The 16,184-nt window shown below is 34.3% G+C and overlaps 5 protein-coding genes across 9 annotated transcripts; 2 read left to right on the plus strand and 3 right to left on the minus strand.

Annotated features, from left to right (window-relative positions):
- Window positions 1–234: 234 nt before the first annotated feature.
- LOC116341582 (uroporphyrinogen decarboxylase) lies at window positions 235–1,870 on the minus strand. Its single transcript, XM_031768732.1, has 6 exons — window positions 1,726–1,870; window positions 1,549–1,662; window positions 1,310–1,480; window positions 1,099–1,257; window positions 574–1,041; window positions 235–487 (listed from the first exon to the last, which is right to left on the minus strand). Exons 1-6 carry the CDS (start codon window positions 1,744–1,746, stop codon window positions 335–337), a joined length of 1,086 nt encoding a protein of 361 aa, XP_031624592.1. The 5' UTR covers window positions 1,747–1,870; the 3' UTR covers window positions 235–334.
- Window positions 1,871–2,494: 624 nt separating this feature from the next.
- On the minus strand, window positions 2,495–9,035 carry LOC116341584 (ankyrin repeat domain-containing protein 29). Of its 5 annotated transcripts, none has more exons than XM_031768734.1 (9): window positions 8,228–9,035; window positions 6,976–7,069; window positions 5,448–5,558; window positions 4,381–4,479; window positions 4,220–4,318; window positions 3,993–4,091; window positions 3,666–3,863; window positions 3,473–3,568; window positions 2,495–3,393 (listed from the first exon to the last, which is right to left on the minus strand). In XM_031768734.1, exons 2-9 carry the CDS (start codon window positions 6,985–6,987, stop codon window positions 3,172–3,174), a joined length of 936 nt encoding a protein of 311 aa, XP_031624594.1. In that variant the 5' UTR covers window positions 6,988–7,069; window positions 8,228–9,035; the 3' UTR covers window positions 2,495–3,171. The 5 variants fall into 5 exon arrangements, with proteins under 5 accessions (XP_031624594.1, XP_031624596.1, XP_031624595.1 ...); XM_031768736.1 differs by lacking the exon at window positions 8,228–9,035 and adding an exon at window positions 7,839–8,210; XM_031768735.1 differs by lacking the exon at window positions 8,228–9,035 and adding an exon at window positions 7,782–8,210.
- Window positions 9,036–9,203: 168 nt separating this feature from the next.
- LOC116341585 (40S ribosomal protein S21) lies at window positions 9,204–10,139 on the plus strand. Its single transcript, XM_031768739.1, has 4 exons — window positions 9,204–9,299; window positions 9,381–9,440; window positions 9,720–9,911; window positions 10,030–10,139. Exons 2-4 carry the CDS (start codon window positions 9,391–9,393, stop codon window positions 10,037–10,039), a joined length of 252 nt encoding a protein of 83 aa, XP_031624599.1. The 5' UTR covers window positions 9,204–9,299; window positions 9,381–9,390; the 3' UTR covers window positions 10,040–10,139.
- A 554-nt stretch (window positions 10,140–10,693) lies between these two features.
- Window positions 10,694–14,527, plus strand: LOC116341737 (daxx-like protein). The gene is made up of 4 exons (XM_031768988.1): window positions 10,694–11,129; window positions 11,669–13,019; window positions 13,114–13,297; window positions 13,375–14,527. The coding sequence occupies exons 1-4, from the start codon at window positions 11,079–11,081 to the stop codon at window positions 13,745–13,747; spliced, it is 1,959 nt and encodes a 652-aa protein (XP_031624848.1). The 5' UTR covers window positions 10,694–11,078; the 3' UTR covers window positions 13,748–14,527.
- On the minus strand, window positions 14,518–16,159 carry LOC116341738 (tRNA (adenine(58)-N(1))-methyltransferase non-catalytic subunit TRM6). The gene is made up of 2 exons (XM_031768989.1): window positions 15,555–16,159; window positions 14,518–15,482 (listed from the first exon to the last, which is right to left on the minus strand). The coding sequence occupies exons 1-2, from the start codon at window positions 16,007–16,009 to the stop codon at window positions 14,621–14,623; spliced, it is 1,317 nt and encodes a 438-aa protein (XP_031624849.1). The 5' UTR covers window positions 16,010–16,159; the 3' UTR covers window positions 14,518–14,620.
- Window positions 16,160–16,184: the final 25 nt, after the last annotated feature.

Consider the following 16,184-nt stretch of genomic DNA (forward strand, 5'->3'; position numbering starts at 1 on the left):
ATGAAGCTTTCATTCACCAAATGCGCATGTATGTGTTTGTTGTCATACCTAGATAGTCGCGTGTATATTTACCATAGCAGCGTGTCGATTCCTTGACAGTTCTACATATTCACATACTCAGCCACACACACAAATACAAATAGACAATCGCTTTAAAAGCAGCAACACCATTTTTTCCCCGACAACACATCGGTGTTTTCTATTTTCCATTTGAATATAAATAAAATTGAACAATTTCAATAAAAGTAAAATATTTTTCTGTATTTTGTTCTATATAATCCCAATAACCGCTTCTAATTAAAAAAAATCAACAATATTTTCGCAATATCGCTCATCACAATTCCTGAGAAACTTTATGAATTGTATCAACAAAAGTGTGCATGCTCTCAATTGGTGTTTGTGGTGTAATTCCATGTCCCAAATTTGCAATGTATCGTTTTTTACCAAATTTACGCACCATTTCATCAGTTTTTGCCCTAATTTCATCCTGTGTGAATGAAAAAGTAGCACAATGTTCAAGTAAATTTCGAAAATGAAAGTTTTATGGAATATGGTTTAAATGTTGATTCCAACCTGTGGTAGGTACATGTCCTCTGGATTTAAGTTGCCCTGGAGTGTAACATTTGGTCCGACTGCTTTTCTAGCTTCAATTGGATCAACGTTATAATCTAATCCAATTATTTCATATCCACACTCGGCTTGTTCAGACAATGAATGTCCGCCACCTTTTGCAAATAAAACCATTGGAACTGGCTCAATTGACTGGTCTTGTAATTTCTTTCGAAGCTGCTCACGAATTTTACGAACATATGGCAATGATACTTCGGCAAATTGCTTCTTATCAATGTAATCAGCGCTCGATTCAAATACTTGGAGCATTTGTGCGCCGGCCTTGACTTGCATCTCAAAATACTCGACGATGGTATCCGTAAGAAGTGAAAGTAGCTCATGGGCTTCTTTATTATGTTCGGTGAGCCATCCCTTGGTCAATGACATTGTTTTGCTACCGCCACCTTCGATCATGTAACCCATCAACGTCCACTATAAGAGAAAAAAGATGTTTAATTATCAATTTAGTGACATTCTACTGACACATACCGGTGCACCCGTGAAACCGATTAATGGTACTTTCCCATCCAATTTGTGTCGCATCATTGTGATTGCATCGCCCACATACTTTAATCGATCTACAGCTCCAGTTGCATTCAATTTTAAACAGTCTGATGGCGTTACTAATGGTTCGGGAAAGTGTGGACCCTAAAACAAATTATGATTAGCTATGATTGATGAATGGTTGGAACATAAATACCTTTCCTGGCAGCATTTCAACAGTCATTCCCAATGCCTGTGGAATCACAAGAATGTCGGAAAAAATAATGGAAGCGTCCAGATCAAAGCGACGTAATGGTTGCATTGTCACTTCGCACGCCAGCTCCGGTGTTCGACAAATGGTAAAAAAATCGTGCACTTTACGTTCTTCCTATTGAGAAACAGAACAACATTTTCTTTCAAGTGATTTCCTATTTGAAATATAAGAGAAAACATTACTTGAAATTCTGGCAAATATCGACCCGCTTGACGCATGACCCACACTGGAATTCGATCAACATCTTCACCGCGAGCTGCTTTTAGCAAATTATCATTTTTCATCGCCGGAAAATCCTACATAAAAATACAAAATGCTTTAATATCGATTTTATACGGAATGAAAATCGCCGGTTTTACTTTTGCCACAAGTTGCGTCATTTTCGATTTGTAAAAGTATATAAATAAAACTAAAACAGTCCTATTCCTATGGAATCTATTGAAATTTTACTCAAATTTGTAGTGTTATAGATTTTTTATTTCATATCACCGCAAATGACATTTTAATGCCGTCTGTTAGTTGACAGTTGATGACGTTTCACATGACATCTAAAGTCAATGTATTCGGAAACACATTTGATACTAAATCGTTATTTCACAATAACATTCGGTTTGTAAATGAAATATACATTTTTTTCAGACAGCAATTAGTAAATGAAAGTATTTTATGTATGAAAGGAATTGAAAATTCGCTCTTTTGTTCAATACAAATTCATTCCATTCATATTCAGATAAAAAATTGAACAAAGCAAATTAGAAATATAACAATCGAATGATTTATGAGTATTTTTTCAAGATTAAGTAGTCAAGTTACCTTTTATGTTTTTCAACCACATAATGCATCGGTTCCTAATATTTCCATACCCAGTGGTAGGTTCTATGATATTCCATGGAATGTTATTTGCAAATCGTAATTCATGGTGTGTTTCAGGTAGAAGGGATATTTGAATTGAATAAAATGGGCTAATCTACAATTTTTAAATGGGTTGAAAACGATTTTTATTTATTGTTTGTATTCGAAATCTATCTATTCAATATCAAGCAGGGATTGTTCCTCTGAGGAGGAGGAATGGTGAGGAGGAAAATGAGGAGGGGGAGGAGGATCCTCAACTGAGGAGGAAAATGTTTTTTGCTAAAAATGATATTTTTGTGATAAAAATAGCCCTTTGAGCAAAAAAAAGGAGGATCCTCCTCGCTCTCCTCATTTTCCTTCTCACCATTCCTTCTCTTCTGAGGAACAATCCCTGATATTAAGTCAGTTCAAATTGTGGATCAATAGAATATATTTCTATTTTAAATAATTTATTTATTTAACGTTTTTTATTGAACATTTGTAAAGCTTCAGGTTTTAAGTAAATATTTGTAATTGAGCGACTAGTTAATGAATAATGTCAATTGTTAACTATAAAATACATGTACGGATTGTAAAAAGTTATCATGCTTGTACGTTTCGACTGTGCATTAAAATAAATTATTAAATATTTTCCATTACATGGAAATTCGATTAATAGCACCATGTATGAACACAGTTTTTGTCGTATTTTATGTGTGTAATGATATTTCAGATTGTAAATTGAGCGCAAAGCTAATATATACATAATGTTATCTCTATACCAACAGGTGGTATAAATTGTTCCTTTGTCAAACAATGAAACTTAAAAAAAAATCGTCAATTTCGTCATTTGTATTGTTGTAAGTCTTTGAACTATCGCAAATGTCGAAGTGAATATTCCATCTCCAAAGAGATTTTGAAAAAAAATATTCATATGATTGCATTGAAATGAATTGTCGTGGTATACAACGTATTTAGCACGATATTTGGTTGAATTGTTTAACGTTTGTACGATTTAAAGTGCGACGTTCTTCCAAATATTCAACGACTGTTGTGAAATTTTGCTGTCGTGCCACCTGTAATGCGGTGCATCCGTTTTGATTTTTCCACGTAATGTCGCTGCCAGCCGCAACTAATTGCTTCACAACATCGAGGTGACCAAACATCGCTGCAGCATGTAATGCAGTTTCACCGTTCTGCCAGCAAAATAAAAGAAACAAAAATTTATTGAAAGCATCAATCAAACCGATTACTGAATTGAACATTTCTAATTACCGGTAATAAGTACAAATTTGGCTTGTATTTCAAAAGCTCATGTACAACGGCCGAAAAACCTTTGTGCGCTGCTTTGAACAATGGCGTTGCACCGTCCTATAAATCAAATTTCAATCAGTCATATTTGTTTGCAATGCGGAAGTCATTTTCGGAAGAAATAAAAGTAGGAAATGATTTGGAAAAGGCAACTTACACAGCGTACCGCGTCAACACGTGCACCACTCTTCAATAGAACACGAACGATATGATCGTGACCCATTTGGCTTGCAATCCACAAAGGAGTGGCGCCATCAATACGACACACATTCGGGTCACCGCCCTCTGCCAATAACGTCAGCAACACAGAACGATGTCCATTTTGCGATGCAATGAATATCGGTGTTGCTCTATCCTAGAATTTGAAGTGGATAATAATGCACACATAAGTCACGTTCGCATTGCTTCAATCAATGTCGATATGTTTGAAACTACATTTGTTTTCGAATGGAAAGTTCATTGGCCTTGTTTTTGATTGATTTACCTTCATGTTGACGTGTACATTTGCACCGAGGGCAATCAACTCTTTCACCATATTAATGTGACCACCTTGGCATGCTACAAACAATGGAGTTCCTCCATCCTGGAAAATTGCATAAAACACACGTTATTAAAAGGAAAATATAGGTTTGGAGTGAAGTGGGATTTTTCTGTCTTGGATTTAAGCGGACATTTCGTTGAAAATCATTTTTAAACAATTGAGTGACTTACGAGAGATGCGGCGTCAATATAGGCTCCATATCGAATTAAAATCTTAGCGACATCAATGTGCCCGGCTTGAGCAGCAAAGAAAAGCGCCGTTGTTCCCGTCTAAAGTGATAAGATCTCTTTCAATCAAATTCAATGATTTACCGAATAAATCGTTTACTCACAATTCGTCGTGCATTTGGATTTGCACCTTGATCCAACAGTTCGGTAACGCAAGTTGCATGACCGCCAGCAGCCGCTAAAATCAATGGAGTCGTTTGATCCTACGAAATCAAACGAAAAATATAAAACTTGCAAAAATTAAAAGCAAAAAATGGTTCTAATGATAATAGTTTCTATTTGAAAGTGGAAAAATATTCCATTCAACATTCCACAGCTCAATAATCTTTAGACTCTAATAATTTCTGACATTTGAAATAATCATTATCATCTATAAACGGCTAAATGAAATCAAAAATTGTAGTTTATTAACATAATTCACACTTTTAATGAATACACCCGCCCCATCGATACACTATCGCATTATTGAAACTTTTTTTGACCACACATTGTTAGTAGTTTCTTTCATTTCTTCCGCTCTATGCATCCGTTATACACAAAAAGAGACACAGCACAAAATTGCAAATACGAGTGTTAATTAAGTTGTGTTTCAGTCACTAGGCAATATCGTTGTTCCGTATGTTTATTAAATGCCAATTTAGATAATATTGAAAATGAAGCACTTGAAGGGGAAATATAATTTTAAAATTGATTCGCTTGAAATGAATCTAACGTAAAACTCATAACCTGGAACAATGAATTTAACACTTTATTGTTTCTTCCTCAGTGGATTAGAAAAAAAAAAACGAAAATTAAAATTTCTTATTGGAAAAAAATTAGAAGAAAAAACAACAACAAATATGTGAAGTTTCATTGACCCAATTTTGACAACGAATTTTCATTTTCAAATGTATCATTAAATTTGGATAATTGATTCGTCACTTCAAATTATAGAGAAAAAATTGATTGATTTAGCCCATTTTGAATAATGTTTTAGTCATTAGTTTAAACGATGGCAATTTTGTATCGATTTATTCATGTTTCCACGAACGACCGTCATGTCAACAGATAACATTTGAAAGAGATAAATGTTTTGTTTAGATAGATTTGAAAAAAAAAAGAAAATTTCAAGAGATAGAACAAAATGTTGAACGAAATATGTTTGCATTGAAAGTAAAAAGTGTTGACTTACCTCGTCGATGCAGTCAACATGCACACGTCCGCTATCCAAAAGTTTGCGTAATGTTACATCATCTCCCCGAATCGCAGCCAAATGTAACTGGATATCTGATGGTGTTTCTTTCTAGAATATTTTAATTCCAACCACATGTAAATCAATATATGCTAATTGTCGGGATTGCATTTCGCGTATTGAGTTAAGCATCTTAGCCATGAACGTGTAAGAAATAATGTGAATGTGTGAAATGACTTCATAAACAAAGTTGAACTACTGTAAATCGGTTTTTTTTCATACATACAAGTGAAATAGTAGTTGAAGACCATAAATTAATTCGACGTTAGATTTGAATCGTTGCGGCGAAACAGTAGCTCTTATTTTTCTCCAAATAATACTGCAACATGAAGTTTTTTTCACACGGTTTATTTGTTGTAATACAACAAATAAACTATTCATAAAAAACTTTATGTTGCAGTATTATTTGGAGAAAAATAAGAGCTACTCTTTCGCCGCAACGATTCATTTCTAATAAAAATCATTATTTTTATTAGTTTGATCCAATTGGTATCAACGCATAATTGGCGCTGAAAGTGAGTGAATGAAGCACATTGAATGTGTTTTGATTGTAAAAGCCGATGAAAGTTGAAACTATTTTTATTAATTAAATTCATTTCTCTTTTACATTTACGTGCTTATATGTTGCATGTTAAACACATTGCATTGTGACTTGGGCGAGCGCTTGCACGCCAATTCGCCAGACTTAAAAGGAAAGGTTAATGTTTGTAGAAAAACACAATTAGATAACCATTTATATGGGAATCTTTACAATAACAAGTTTTTCAACTTGACTTTTTTACTCTAATTATTATCATAACTGCCTCGTACCAGGCGTCTGCATATCAATGAAGAAACATTATGTTGAGCGAACCGACACACCGTTTAATAATGTACTATGCACATGAAGTGTGTTTATTTTTGTGAATAAACCCGAACTAAGCGTTTGCAAATAGAAAACAAAAAAGAATCGTTAATTGAACTTTTCAGCAAAAAAAAAACTGTAAAGAAAATGTAAACATAGCCGGTATTAGTATTTAAAGCGAATGTAAACATATGTAAGATGCGTATGCCATCAAAGAACAGATAACAAAGCACACTTTTCTTTGAAAATGTACTTAAAATGGGTCTTTTATCTATAATCTAGCACTGTTTGTTGTTTTTATATGAGCAAACAATGAAATGCAGGCCATAAAAGCGTCGTACTCGAATTGCAGCATCCAATTTGAGCATTGGCGGAATGTGGACCGGAAAAATCATAATAAAAACTCGTCTCGGCTTTAATTTGAAAAATCCAGAAACCTAAAACACGATTCACTCTTTTTTTTCATTCAATTTTCGGTCTAAATTTGCTGTACTTTGTATTTGAATTGAAGGCAGAATTTGGGGCAGTGTTATAATCTCATCTGTGCACAGATGCATGGTATCTCGTTTCAGATGCAAGATTTTCTACGACTCACTTATTCTTAGGCATCAAATTTAAACTCACCTTCAATGACATTTGAGATTTTTTCTTAGAACGTCCCGTTTACAATGATCCGTCAAAATGAAGAAACCGCCAGAATCTTGAACTCAACGACTAACTACAATGACACGCAAAAATATTCCAAATGAAATAACCAAATCAAAAAAATGTTTCAAATGTATTCACGATAAAAATGCCACATCAATTCATCGATTTTATGAAAAATAAAAGAAAAATCGAAGTACTAATGAGAGTGCAATTCGTCCTGCGATTACAAGTCGTTTTTTTTTTGTTCCAATTAAAATGTAAATATGCAAAATGTGATGGAAAATATTAAACGGAATATATTGTTACCGCGCGCTCTCTCAATACTCAATAGTAAACAAAAAAGTTTTTTTTTTTGCAGCGCAAGTCTCGCACGAAAAATTGCGCTTCTTTATGAGCTATTTTTAAAACTGTTTTTCTTTCACCGGATCGATTGCGTCATGAATTTTACATGCCACCGAAAGCAACCGTATTGTACGATAATACAAGCGGCTAACATTTTTCAAATAAATAAATTATTAAATGCCAATTTGTGCGAAATTGGTCTTGTTTGGAGAGAATGAAAAAAAAAACAAAGGCACATCACTGAAACTGAACCGAACAAAATAGATTGTATATATTAACGACAATATGCAGATTAGATTGTTTCAATTCACCCACGATTATTAATGGGAAATGCTTTAGAAAAAAAAACTTGAATTCAGTGTCACTCGATCCGCTTAATATGCATGGGTTTTTAAATAGACCAACACACACAAATCTATGTTATGCAATTTAGTAATGACCGTTTGATATTTTACCGTGCCGTCGATATAAATGAACGAAATCAATGTTATTCTCGCCTCGTCTAAGTTGTTCGATTTTATTTGCGTACGTTTGCCGATTGTACAAAAAATTTTGAAGAAATTAAATCGAGATGTATGTGTTTGCGCGCCAACAATACGCTATCAACTGAACTCGGCACATCGATTTTAACGATCATCAACGCATTGACTAACGAATTATACTGGTGTGATGATGAAGAGCAAATAAAAGCAAGCGAAGGCGGTTTGTGATCATTGACGTTGTGTGTTGGCAAACAAATAGCGGTTTTGTATTCTGGCTCCATTCAACGAACATACGAATCATATGATTAAATGCCGCGATAACAATCATACACACTCCGCACACTTGCTCAGTTTTAATTGAAAAAAAATGTTTGTTTTGCTTTGGCGTATCTTCGTTGGCTTACCTGAACAACCACACGATGCACATCAACTGCACTCAATCCGACCCGAAAACGACTCATTCCTTACCTTCCCTGTTTTGTGTGTGTATACAACTCAAGATGAGATTCTTGTAATTGCGATAATTTGAGCAATTTTCTTTTAAAATCCGTTACATTTGCACTTCTATTTTCGCGCTCTCTTTCTCTCACTCATTCGCATATCACGTATAGCTTAATGCTCAAGCAGCACTGCCACTTATGCACTCAGATTCTATGTGATGGAATGCAGTTGTGCTTCTTGTTTCCATTTTCATCGATACAATGCACTAAAACAAAAAATCACTTGTCCAATTCCGCATTATAATGAATTATTCATTCGACAAATGGAACTGAGGCACATAGAAAACAATATCACTGCTTACAGAACACCATCGATAATACCAAACATAGAACAATTCAGGTTCTATCGAACTACTTTCATTATATAATAACGGAGCAATAAATACTTATTCTAATGAGCACCTTTTTTTATTTTTGAATTATTTCAATTTATTTACTTATTTTCTCTCTCCTCTCTATCGTTGGTTATTTTTTTATTCTATTTTTCATTTAGGTTTTTGTACGAGTTAAAAGAGATTGCAGAGCGTAGTGCTTTGCTCTTGTGCAAAAGCGACAATGTCTTCATTCAGTTTACGATTTCATTAAGCTCTTTTATTTGTTTTGATTCAACATTTGACACACTGACATACACGTACACTATTCACACGCATTTGATTGTCAAGTTCAATGTACAAAAAATACATCAAATTTTTTTCGTTTCATAAATTTTCTTAATTTTCGAAAATTAAATTGAATTTAAATTTTTGAATCATTTAAAATGATTTCCATCTCAGAATCCAAAAAGAATAATGATTTGTTTTCATGCATAACAACAACTGACACCGATGGCAGCCAACTTGAAAAACGTTCAAAACAGCTTGAATCCGTTCGATTTTGACAGGTGGCAGTACTTGCTGTCATTCATGCTATCAACTTTCTTTCTTTTGAAATCGCCATCACGGTAGTGTCGCTTTGATCACAAGCTCTATAAAAAAAAGTAAGAAAAATTGCCGATTTTTGCGATTTTTCCAATATTTTGAACAATGTAAATAATAAATAAATGGCATTTCTATTGCAGATCAACAAAAATGGAAAACGACTCTGGAGAATTCGTTGACTTGTACTGCCCACGAAAATGGTAGGTCGCATTGTGATTCCACGTGCAACTCAAAGCAATGGATCTATTAAATGTGTAGTGATTGTGTCGATTTAAAAAAAAAACTTCCCGATTGAAAAGAACTTTTGCTTGTGATTCGATCTTCCGATCCGAAAATGTGCTGATCATGATTTCAAATAGTAGAATATCGCAGAATATTCTGGAATATATTGCATTTTTTGTGCACATAACCTCAATGTTTTTCCATTCTTTGTGTAGTCAATTTTTAATGGATTTTTTTTTCGTTTGTTTTTTTTGCAGCTCGGCCAGCAACCGTATCATCCACGCCAAGGACCATGCTTCAGTTCAACTTAATGTTGCTGAAGTTGATCCAAACACTGGCATCATGACAGGCACATCAAAAGTTTATGCCATCTGCGGTGCCATCCGTGGTATGGGCGAATCAGACGACTGCATTGCCCGTTTGGCCAAACGCGATGGTCTTCTTTCCAAGTAAGTCAACAATATTCAACTTATTCGAAAAGAGAAACGTTTACAAATACCGCTTGAATTCCGAGTTTTCGATCAAAATAAACTAATTTGTATTTTCTTCTTCTTCGTTTCATTTCAGGAACTATTAAATTAATTTTTATTCATGCAAACATTCACTTCTAAGTAAAAATGATTGGAAAAATAAAAATTAATTGAAAAAAAAAACAAAGAAATTTTGAAATTTGAAAAGGACCGACTTTTTATTTGAAAATTGAAACGATTTGAATGAATTTTCTTTTTCAGTTGAAGTTTCTTTTCAGCATTTTCTTCAATTCTTTCTTGTGAATTCGTATAAATGTGTTTGGTTTGTATAAAATACTGGTTAATTCAAAAGAAAGGACGAAAAAATCGACGATTTGTTGCAATAAAAACTGCAATAAAAAAAACGCAATAAAAAACTGCAATAAAAACTGCGATAAAAAAGTGTCCAAATGAAACTGTCTTCAATCAAATTGATTGCTGTGAGAATGGGACGCATTCATTTCGAATATGTTCATAATAAATTACTCATAAAAATGTCACAGTAAATTCGAAAAAACACATTTTTCGAAGTAGTTGTGAAATTGTTTTGCGCTCTACGCTCACATATGAATGCAATTACCATGTGTATACGTGAATGATACACATCATAACGCATACAATGTCAAATGGACAAAGGCGAAAAAAATACATAGATATTCAACAGAAATTCTCATGCCACTTGTGGTACTAGATTTACGCTTTATTTTATTGCACACAGATCCGAACCAAAAAGAACATTGTTTGATGAGAGTCAAAGAGAGTGTAACCAGTCGAGCACAAAAAACCATTCACGTTTCTTACATATATATATTTTGATTTGCTATTTGAGCAATTAACCATACAAAAAAAGATGTCTTTATTGCGAGCTATTTCATTTGTAGTTGTGACTGTGTCCGCCATTTAAACTAGAAAAATAAACAGCCAAAACGTTTTTATTTTCTGAAAAATAAGTCGTAATATTATTGAAAATCGGCTTGATCATATTGAGAATTCGAAACAAAACTTTCAACAATAAAAAAATCGCGTGTTTTTATCGTTTTTGGTTTGAATGTGTCTACATTTTGTACTTGAATTTCGGATTCGCCATTCGGATTCATTGGGCAATTTATGGCGAAAATGGACACAAATGTGATCAATTTAGTTTCGTCGGACGAAGAGGTTTGTTTTTATAAAACAATTTTTTTTTCGATTGAATTTTATATCATTTTCAACTAAAATACACGTAATCACCAATGTTTACTATGACTTTTGCAACAATTGCGCCATAAATATGATGTGTGTACATTTTTCGGATTGCCTCCATTTCTAATCTATGCAGTTGTGTACAGCAGCTGTACTACGACCAAATGATAAATATTGATATTTTAACCACACTTAAAACGGCTTATCGCATTGTTTATTTATTTAGAATAAAAAGTTTTTTTTCTTCGTCTTTTTATTCACGATTCAAAATAGCAGTCGATTGAATCATTTTGTCGTGCTTTTTATAAGTTATATAATTTTGAAAGATTTGTAATTTGTTTCGAAGGTGTGACATTTGTGGTGAAATTGTCAAAACACCGCTATGTTTATATTTGTACTGCCTGTTTATTTTGGCCGCCAATTTTTCCATCAAATCAAATATTTTTATTGAATTGATTTCTAATGAATTTGTTTGCGACTTTATTCTTTCGATTTCTTTTCGAACATATTTTTAGGATAACGATGGGAAAACAAAGAACAAAATCAAGTCAAACAAAAATATCACAGTGAAAAGGGTGAAGACGTTGAATTTACCGCAAAATGTGAACAAAATACAAACACAAACACAAAAAGTCACATCGCCGAGTGTGCTACATCCGCCGAACAACAACAATAAAAAACAGCTACTATTAACACAAACATTTAAACCACAGAAGATACTGCCGCATAAGCAATCAAACAAAGAACAACCACAGTTCGTCATCAGCAGCATAAAGTCAGGTATTACAATAACACCAGTTAAAAATAAAGATGTATCGGTTACCAAGAGTCCGAACAATTCAATTGTGTCTAATGTGGGTTCGACTACAATTAAACCAAGAACTGAAACGGTAAAAAATGTATCGAAACCAATTACACCACCGGCAACAGTTCATGTTAAACCGATTGGTTCGGTGAATGTAGCCATTGCTAAAAAGCCCACCAAACGAGTCACACCGCGCAAAATATCCGATACCGTTACAATGCGAACGAGTAGCATGGAAAAGAGCAGTGATTCAGATATGCAAAGTCGTGACAGTTTATCAGCGGATAGTGTACCGCATAGTATGCTAAATGGAAAGAGTAAACGTACCGATGAACAAGGCGAACCACCAATGAAACGACCGAAAATTGCCGCCAACGAAACAAAAACATTTCACCCAGACTATGTGCATTTGATTGAAGCGTGCAAAAATGCCGATTCAACGAAAGACATGGACAAAATTGTGACCAAACTGGAGAAATACTATCATCGTGCCCACACGGAATATGTTAATTCGAAAAGTTTTAACAAAATTGTAATAAATGTAACAAATGAAATTAAGGCAGAACCGAAATTGGTGTACATGAAAATTAAGGGTGTATTGGATGAATTGCGAACACGACGGTCCAACGGTGAAAGTGCTGAACAATTAATTGATGATCCAGCAGTGAAGGAAATGGATGAGAAAAAAGCGAAGAAAATACAAACACTAAGCGATGCACTGCGAGTTCTACAAGGAAAAATTCGAAAGTGTGAAGAGAGCGAAGTCGATTGGGATGATGAATTGAATTCAAAGTACTTGATGACGGAACGTTATAAGAAACGAGCTTGTGACATTTATGAAAAACTATGTGATCTTACCGGCGAATCGAGATCGGCCGAACGTATTGTGAAGAAACCAATCAAATTTAATGATACGGCGTATCCCGAATTTAATCGGAAATTGGAGAAATTTATCAATGAAACAAAATTATTTCCCGACATGTTTGATGTGTTACGAATTATGGACCATTGTAGTAAATTATATGATTATCGATTAAGTACAGAAGATCGCAAACAAATCGGTGAGTTATAGAGTAAAAACGGTTTCTTTCTCTTTTACCAAAAAATATTTATTCTTTTTTATTTTATTTAATTGTGCTTTTTTTGTTTGTGTAGCACAACTGGCGTTCCATAAAGTGGGAACTCTGTTGCAGAAACGTCGAAAGGCCGATTTATATGAAATGGTGCAATATTTCACAGCGAATGAATCAGATCCGGCTGTAGAAGACACATCGTTAAAATCAAAACTGGAAGAAAACCAGCGACATTACACCAAACGAATGAAAGAAGTAATCGAAAGGTATGTACCTAAGGGGAGAATCACAAAAGAACACAGTTGTTGCATTCTATTCTATTCATTTTTCTTTTCAATTTCAGATTTTCAATGCATCACGGTGATAGTGAAGCAAAAGAAGATGAAAAAGAAAAGTCACCCGTCAAAAATGTACCAAAAACCGTTTCCAGCAGCAAAAAAGTGCCAACAACATCCTCATCATCGTGTAAGAAACCACAAGATCCACCACCAGTAGTCAAGGACCACATCGACTTGGTGAATGATTCAATTGAATACATATCCGATGATGGCGGTGCTGCATACAACAACGTAGACGAAATACTAATCGATGAACACGATGTTGTTGATTTGGAGAAAGAATTTCTGCCAACAATAACCAGTGTCACATCACTGCATCCGGAGGCGTTCAATAATTTAATGAACTTCCCATCGAGTCAAAGCACAGAGATATCATAGCTATGCCAGAGCTAGCTTCATCAACCATCGTACACCACATGTGATTATCAATATCATCTGAATACAAATTCATTACCAAATGCCATATACCTTAATTTTCATGACGTTCGCATTCGATTCGAAATCGATCAAATTACAACTCACCGTATGATTCGGTTATTCTAATCCTATTCTACACCTCATCCCGATTTATAATCGCCGATTTTTAACTGTAACCTTTGGAATTGGAAGTTTGGACAGTGCGCGACGATTCAAACTAAAAATGGGTTGTTAAATGTTAGCAATAAGTTTCATTGTTATATTATATTTATTCTATCGCGAATTTAAAACTAAGCAAATTTTTAGAATCGTCAAAATCCAAACAGAGATTCGTTATTACAATTTTTTAAGGAATGAACACAAAAAAAATTTGTAAATCTTCGGCCATTTTTCATGTATTTAGTTTCTTTTTTTTTGTTGGAAAATGATGCCATTTTAAGTCACCAATATATATTTCGGCAACAGATTAGCAAAACTCTTCCAGTCCCCCTAAGATTTATTGCTTCCTTTTGGCCGAGTATTTCATATACTATATTATTTTTATATCACATTCATACAGAGAGTACACACAGAAACGTCATTAAACAAAGTTCTAAAAGAATTAAGCGCAAATATTGGTTAAATATTGAGTAGATAAACTGATTTAAATTTCCTGTGTAAAAAAAAATCAAATCAAAAAACGATAGCGTATACAGAAGAAAAAGAAATCGAAGAAATAAAACAATTCGAAATATATTCAAGAAGAAAAAAAATGTGTAAATATATTTTCAGAAAAGAAAACATGAGTAATAAAATGAACTGAATTCATATAAATATCATAATCAGTATTTCATTCTATCGAACGGTGTGACCGTGTAAGATGAAACCACTGTGCCCGTTCATATTGACATCTGGATGGGTGCGATTTGGAAGTATTTGATAGTTACGAAGCCAATTTGATGTAAGTTTAAGGCCGGTTACTTGGCTGCTACTTTTTAAACTGATAAACGTCTCAACAAGTAAATCTCGTGATAAACTAAAAATCACGACTGGACGACTGGATTTTACAAATGGTAATAATGCATTTACAATAGCGATCGGATGTTCTTTGGCCACAATAATCAAAGCATCCAAATTTTCGCGCAGCAATTCGCAGCCACGTTCATTTTCATAAAACCATTTGGGTGTTTTCGCTTCTTTGTCGCCATTTTTTGCTGAATCATCATGTTCACTTGGTTCTGTGGCGATTTCCATGTCTGTGTCCGTGATTTCTCTCAAATTTTCAGTTTCGTCAGTTTTAGCTACTTTCGCTGGTGGTTCCGCTGAATCATTGACGACTTCATCAAGTGTTCGCTTTAGGCCGCCGCTCTTTTGATAAAATTGTCTTAATATCGAATAGATATTCGCCGAAATACATCGATTCAATTGTTCTTGTTCCAAATTCAATGCTTGCAATGCTTGTTTCTGTGGCACATTTCCCTGATGCAAATGCAACAATTTGCCCTCGGTATTTGCCCCTATTGAATTTATTAGGGCTGCTGGTACCAAACCATTCGTGCCGGACTCATATAGTAGAAAATTTCCCATCGCCGATACGTTCGCATAGGATATCAACTGTGACAACGAGTCCATACGAAGACCGAGAATTTTTTCTGGGTCCAGACGATACATAATCTCTGCAATCAGTCTTAATGTCGGACGACGAATTTGGAGAAATCTGAAAATTGAAAATATGCACGGAAAAATTTAAATGATGCTATAAAATTGAAAGAAAACAAATTGAACTAACTCGAAATATTTCTTTTCCTTTTTGCGTAGGTATTTATCCTGTGAATATTCCGTTTTGGAGGTGAATGTTTTGGAATTTTCTACGATAATATTTACTATTTCGCCAGCGCTGGAGCCACTTTGGCGCAACTTTAAAATATCATCGGCTTTGAGTGTTTGTGTTTCCGTGTCCATATTCAGATTTCGATTGTCCGTGCCACATTCGGTAACATTAACCGACTCTTTAATACTGCTAACATCTGAGCATGGTTCCAATTCAATGACACGCTTTCCATGCATTTGAATCGGATTCATTTTGAATGTCGTTGAATAAGGATGCTCATTGATATTTTTCAACTGTACTTGATCTTTCCCCAAAGCGGTTTGAGCTGTTAAACTATTGAATTTAAATAGTTTCGTATACTTTTGCCGTTGAATGATGACAAAATCACCCAATTTTATGTTATTATTTGTCATGTTAATCGTTTTTTCACCACAATTTCAGCACAATGTGATTTTGTTTACAACAAACTTTTTTTGTGTCCGAAAAAAAGTGAATTTACTTTGCGGCAACAGTGTGTGACAGCTATTCACACGTGTGTTACGAGACTGTACCACTAACTGCATCCATTTTCGGTGTGTCAAACATTTG

This window comes from Contarinia nasturtii, unplaced genomic scaffold (assembly GCF_009176525.2).
Source record: "Contarinia nasturtii isolate CC-2019 unplaced genomic scaffold, AAFC_CNas_1.1 Cnas_scaffold_745, whole genome shotgun sequence".
Lineage (NCBI taxonomy): Eukaryota > Metazoa > Arthropoda > Insecta > Diptera > Cecidomyiidae > Contarinia > Contarinia nasturtii.

Bases quoted from the DNA above. Each gene is read 5' to 3' on its own strand.
- LOC116341738 (XM_031768989.1), bottom strand. From the start codon at position 16,009: ATGACAAATAATAACATAAAATTGGGTGATTTTGTCATCATTCAACGG. The intron at 15,483-15,554 runs GTTAGTTCAATT...TTCAATTTTCAG, and splicing joins AAGGAAAAGAAATATTTCGA to ATTTCTCCAAATTCGTCGTC.
- LOC116341585 (XM_031768739.1), top strand. From the start codon at position 9,391: ATGGAAAACGACTCTGGAGAATTCGTTGACTTGTACTGCCCACGAAAA. The intron at 9,441-9,719 runs GTAGGTCGCATT...TTTTTTTTGCAG, and splicing joins TTGTACTGCCCACGAAAATG to CTCGGCCAGCAACCGTATCA.
- LOC116341584 (XM_031768734.1), bottom strand. The intron at 4,319-4,380 runs GTGAGTAAACGA...TTATCACTTTAG, and splicing joins ATCCAAATGCACGACGAATT to ACGGGAACAACGGCGCTTTT. The intron at 3,864-3,992 runs GTAAATCAATCA...TTCAAATTCTAG, and splicing joins ATGTACACGTCAACATGAAG to GATAGAGCAACACCGATATT.
- LOC116341737 (XM_031768988.1), top strand. From the start codon at position 11,079: ATGGCGAAAATGGACACAAATGTGATCAATTTAGTTTCGTCGGACGAA. The intron at 11,130-11,668 runs GTTTGTTTTTAT...ACATATTTTTAG, and splicing joins TAGTTTCGTCGGACGAAGAG to GATAACGATGGGAAAACAAA. The intron at 13,298-13,374 runs GTATGTACCTAA...TTTCAATTTCAG, and splicing joins ATGAAAGAAGTAATCGAAAG to ATTTTCAATGCATCACGGTG.
- LOC116341582 (XM_031768732.1), bottom strand. From the start codon at position 1,746: ATGACGCAACTTGTGGCAAAA. The intron at 1,481-1,548 runs GTAATGTTTTCT...GTTTCTCAATAG, and splicing joins GATATTTGCCAGAATTTCAA to GAAGAACGTAAAGTGCACGA. The intron at 488-573 runs GTTGGAATCAAC...TCATTCACACAG, and splicing joins AGGACATGTACCTACCACAG to GATGAAATTAGGGCAAAAAC.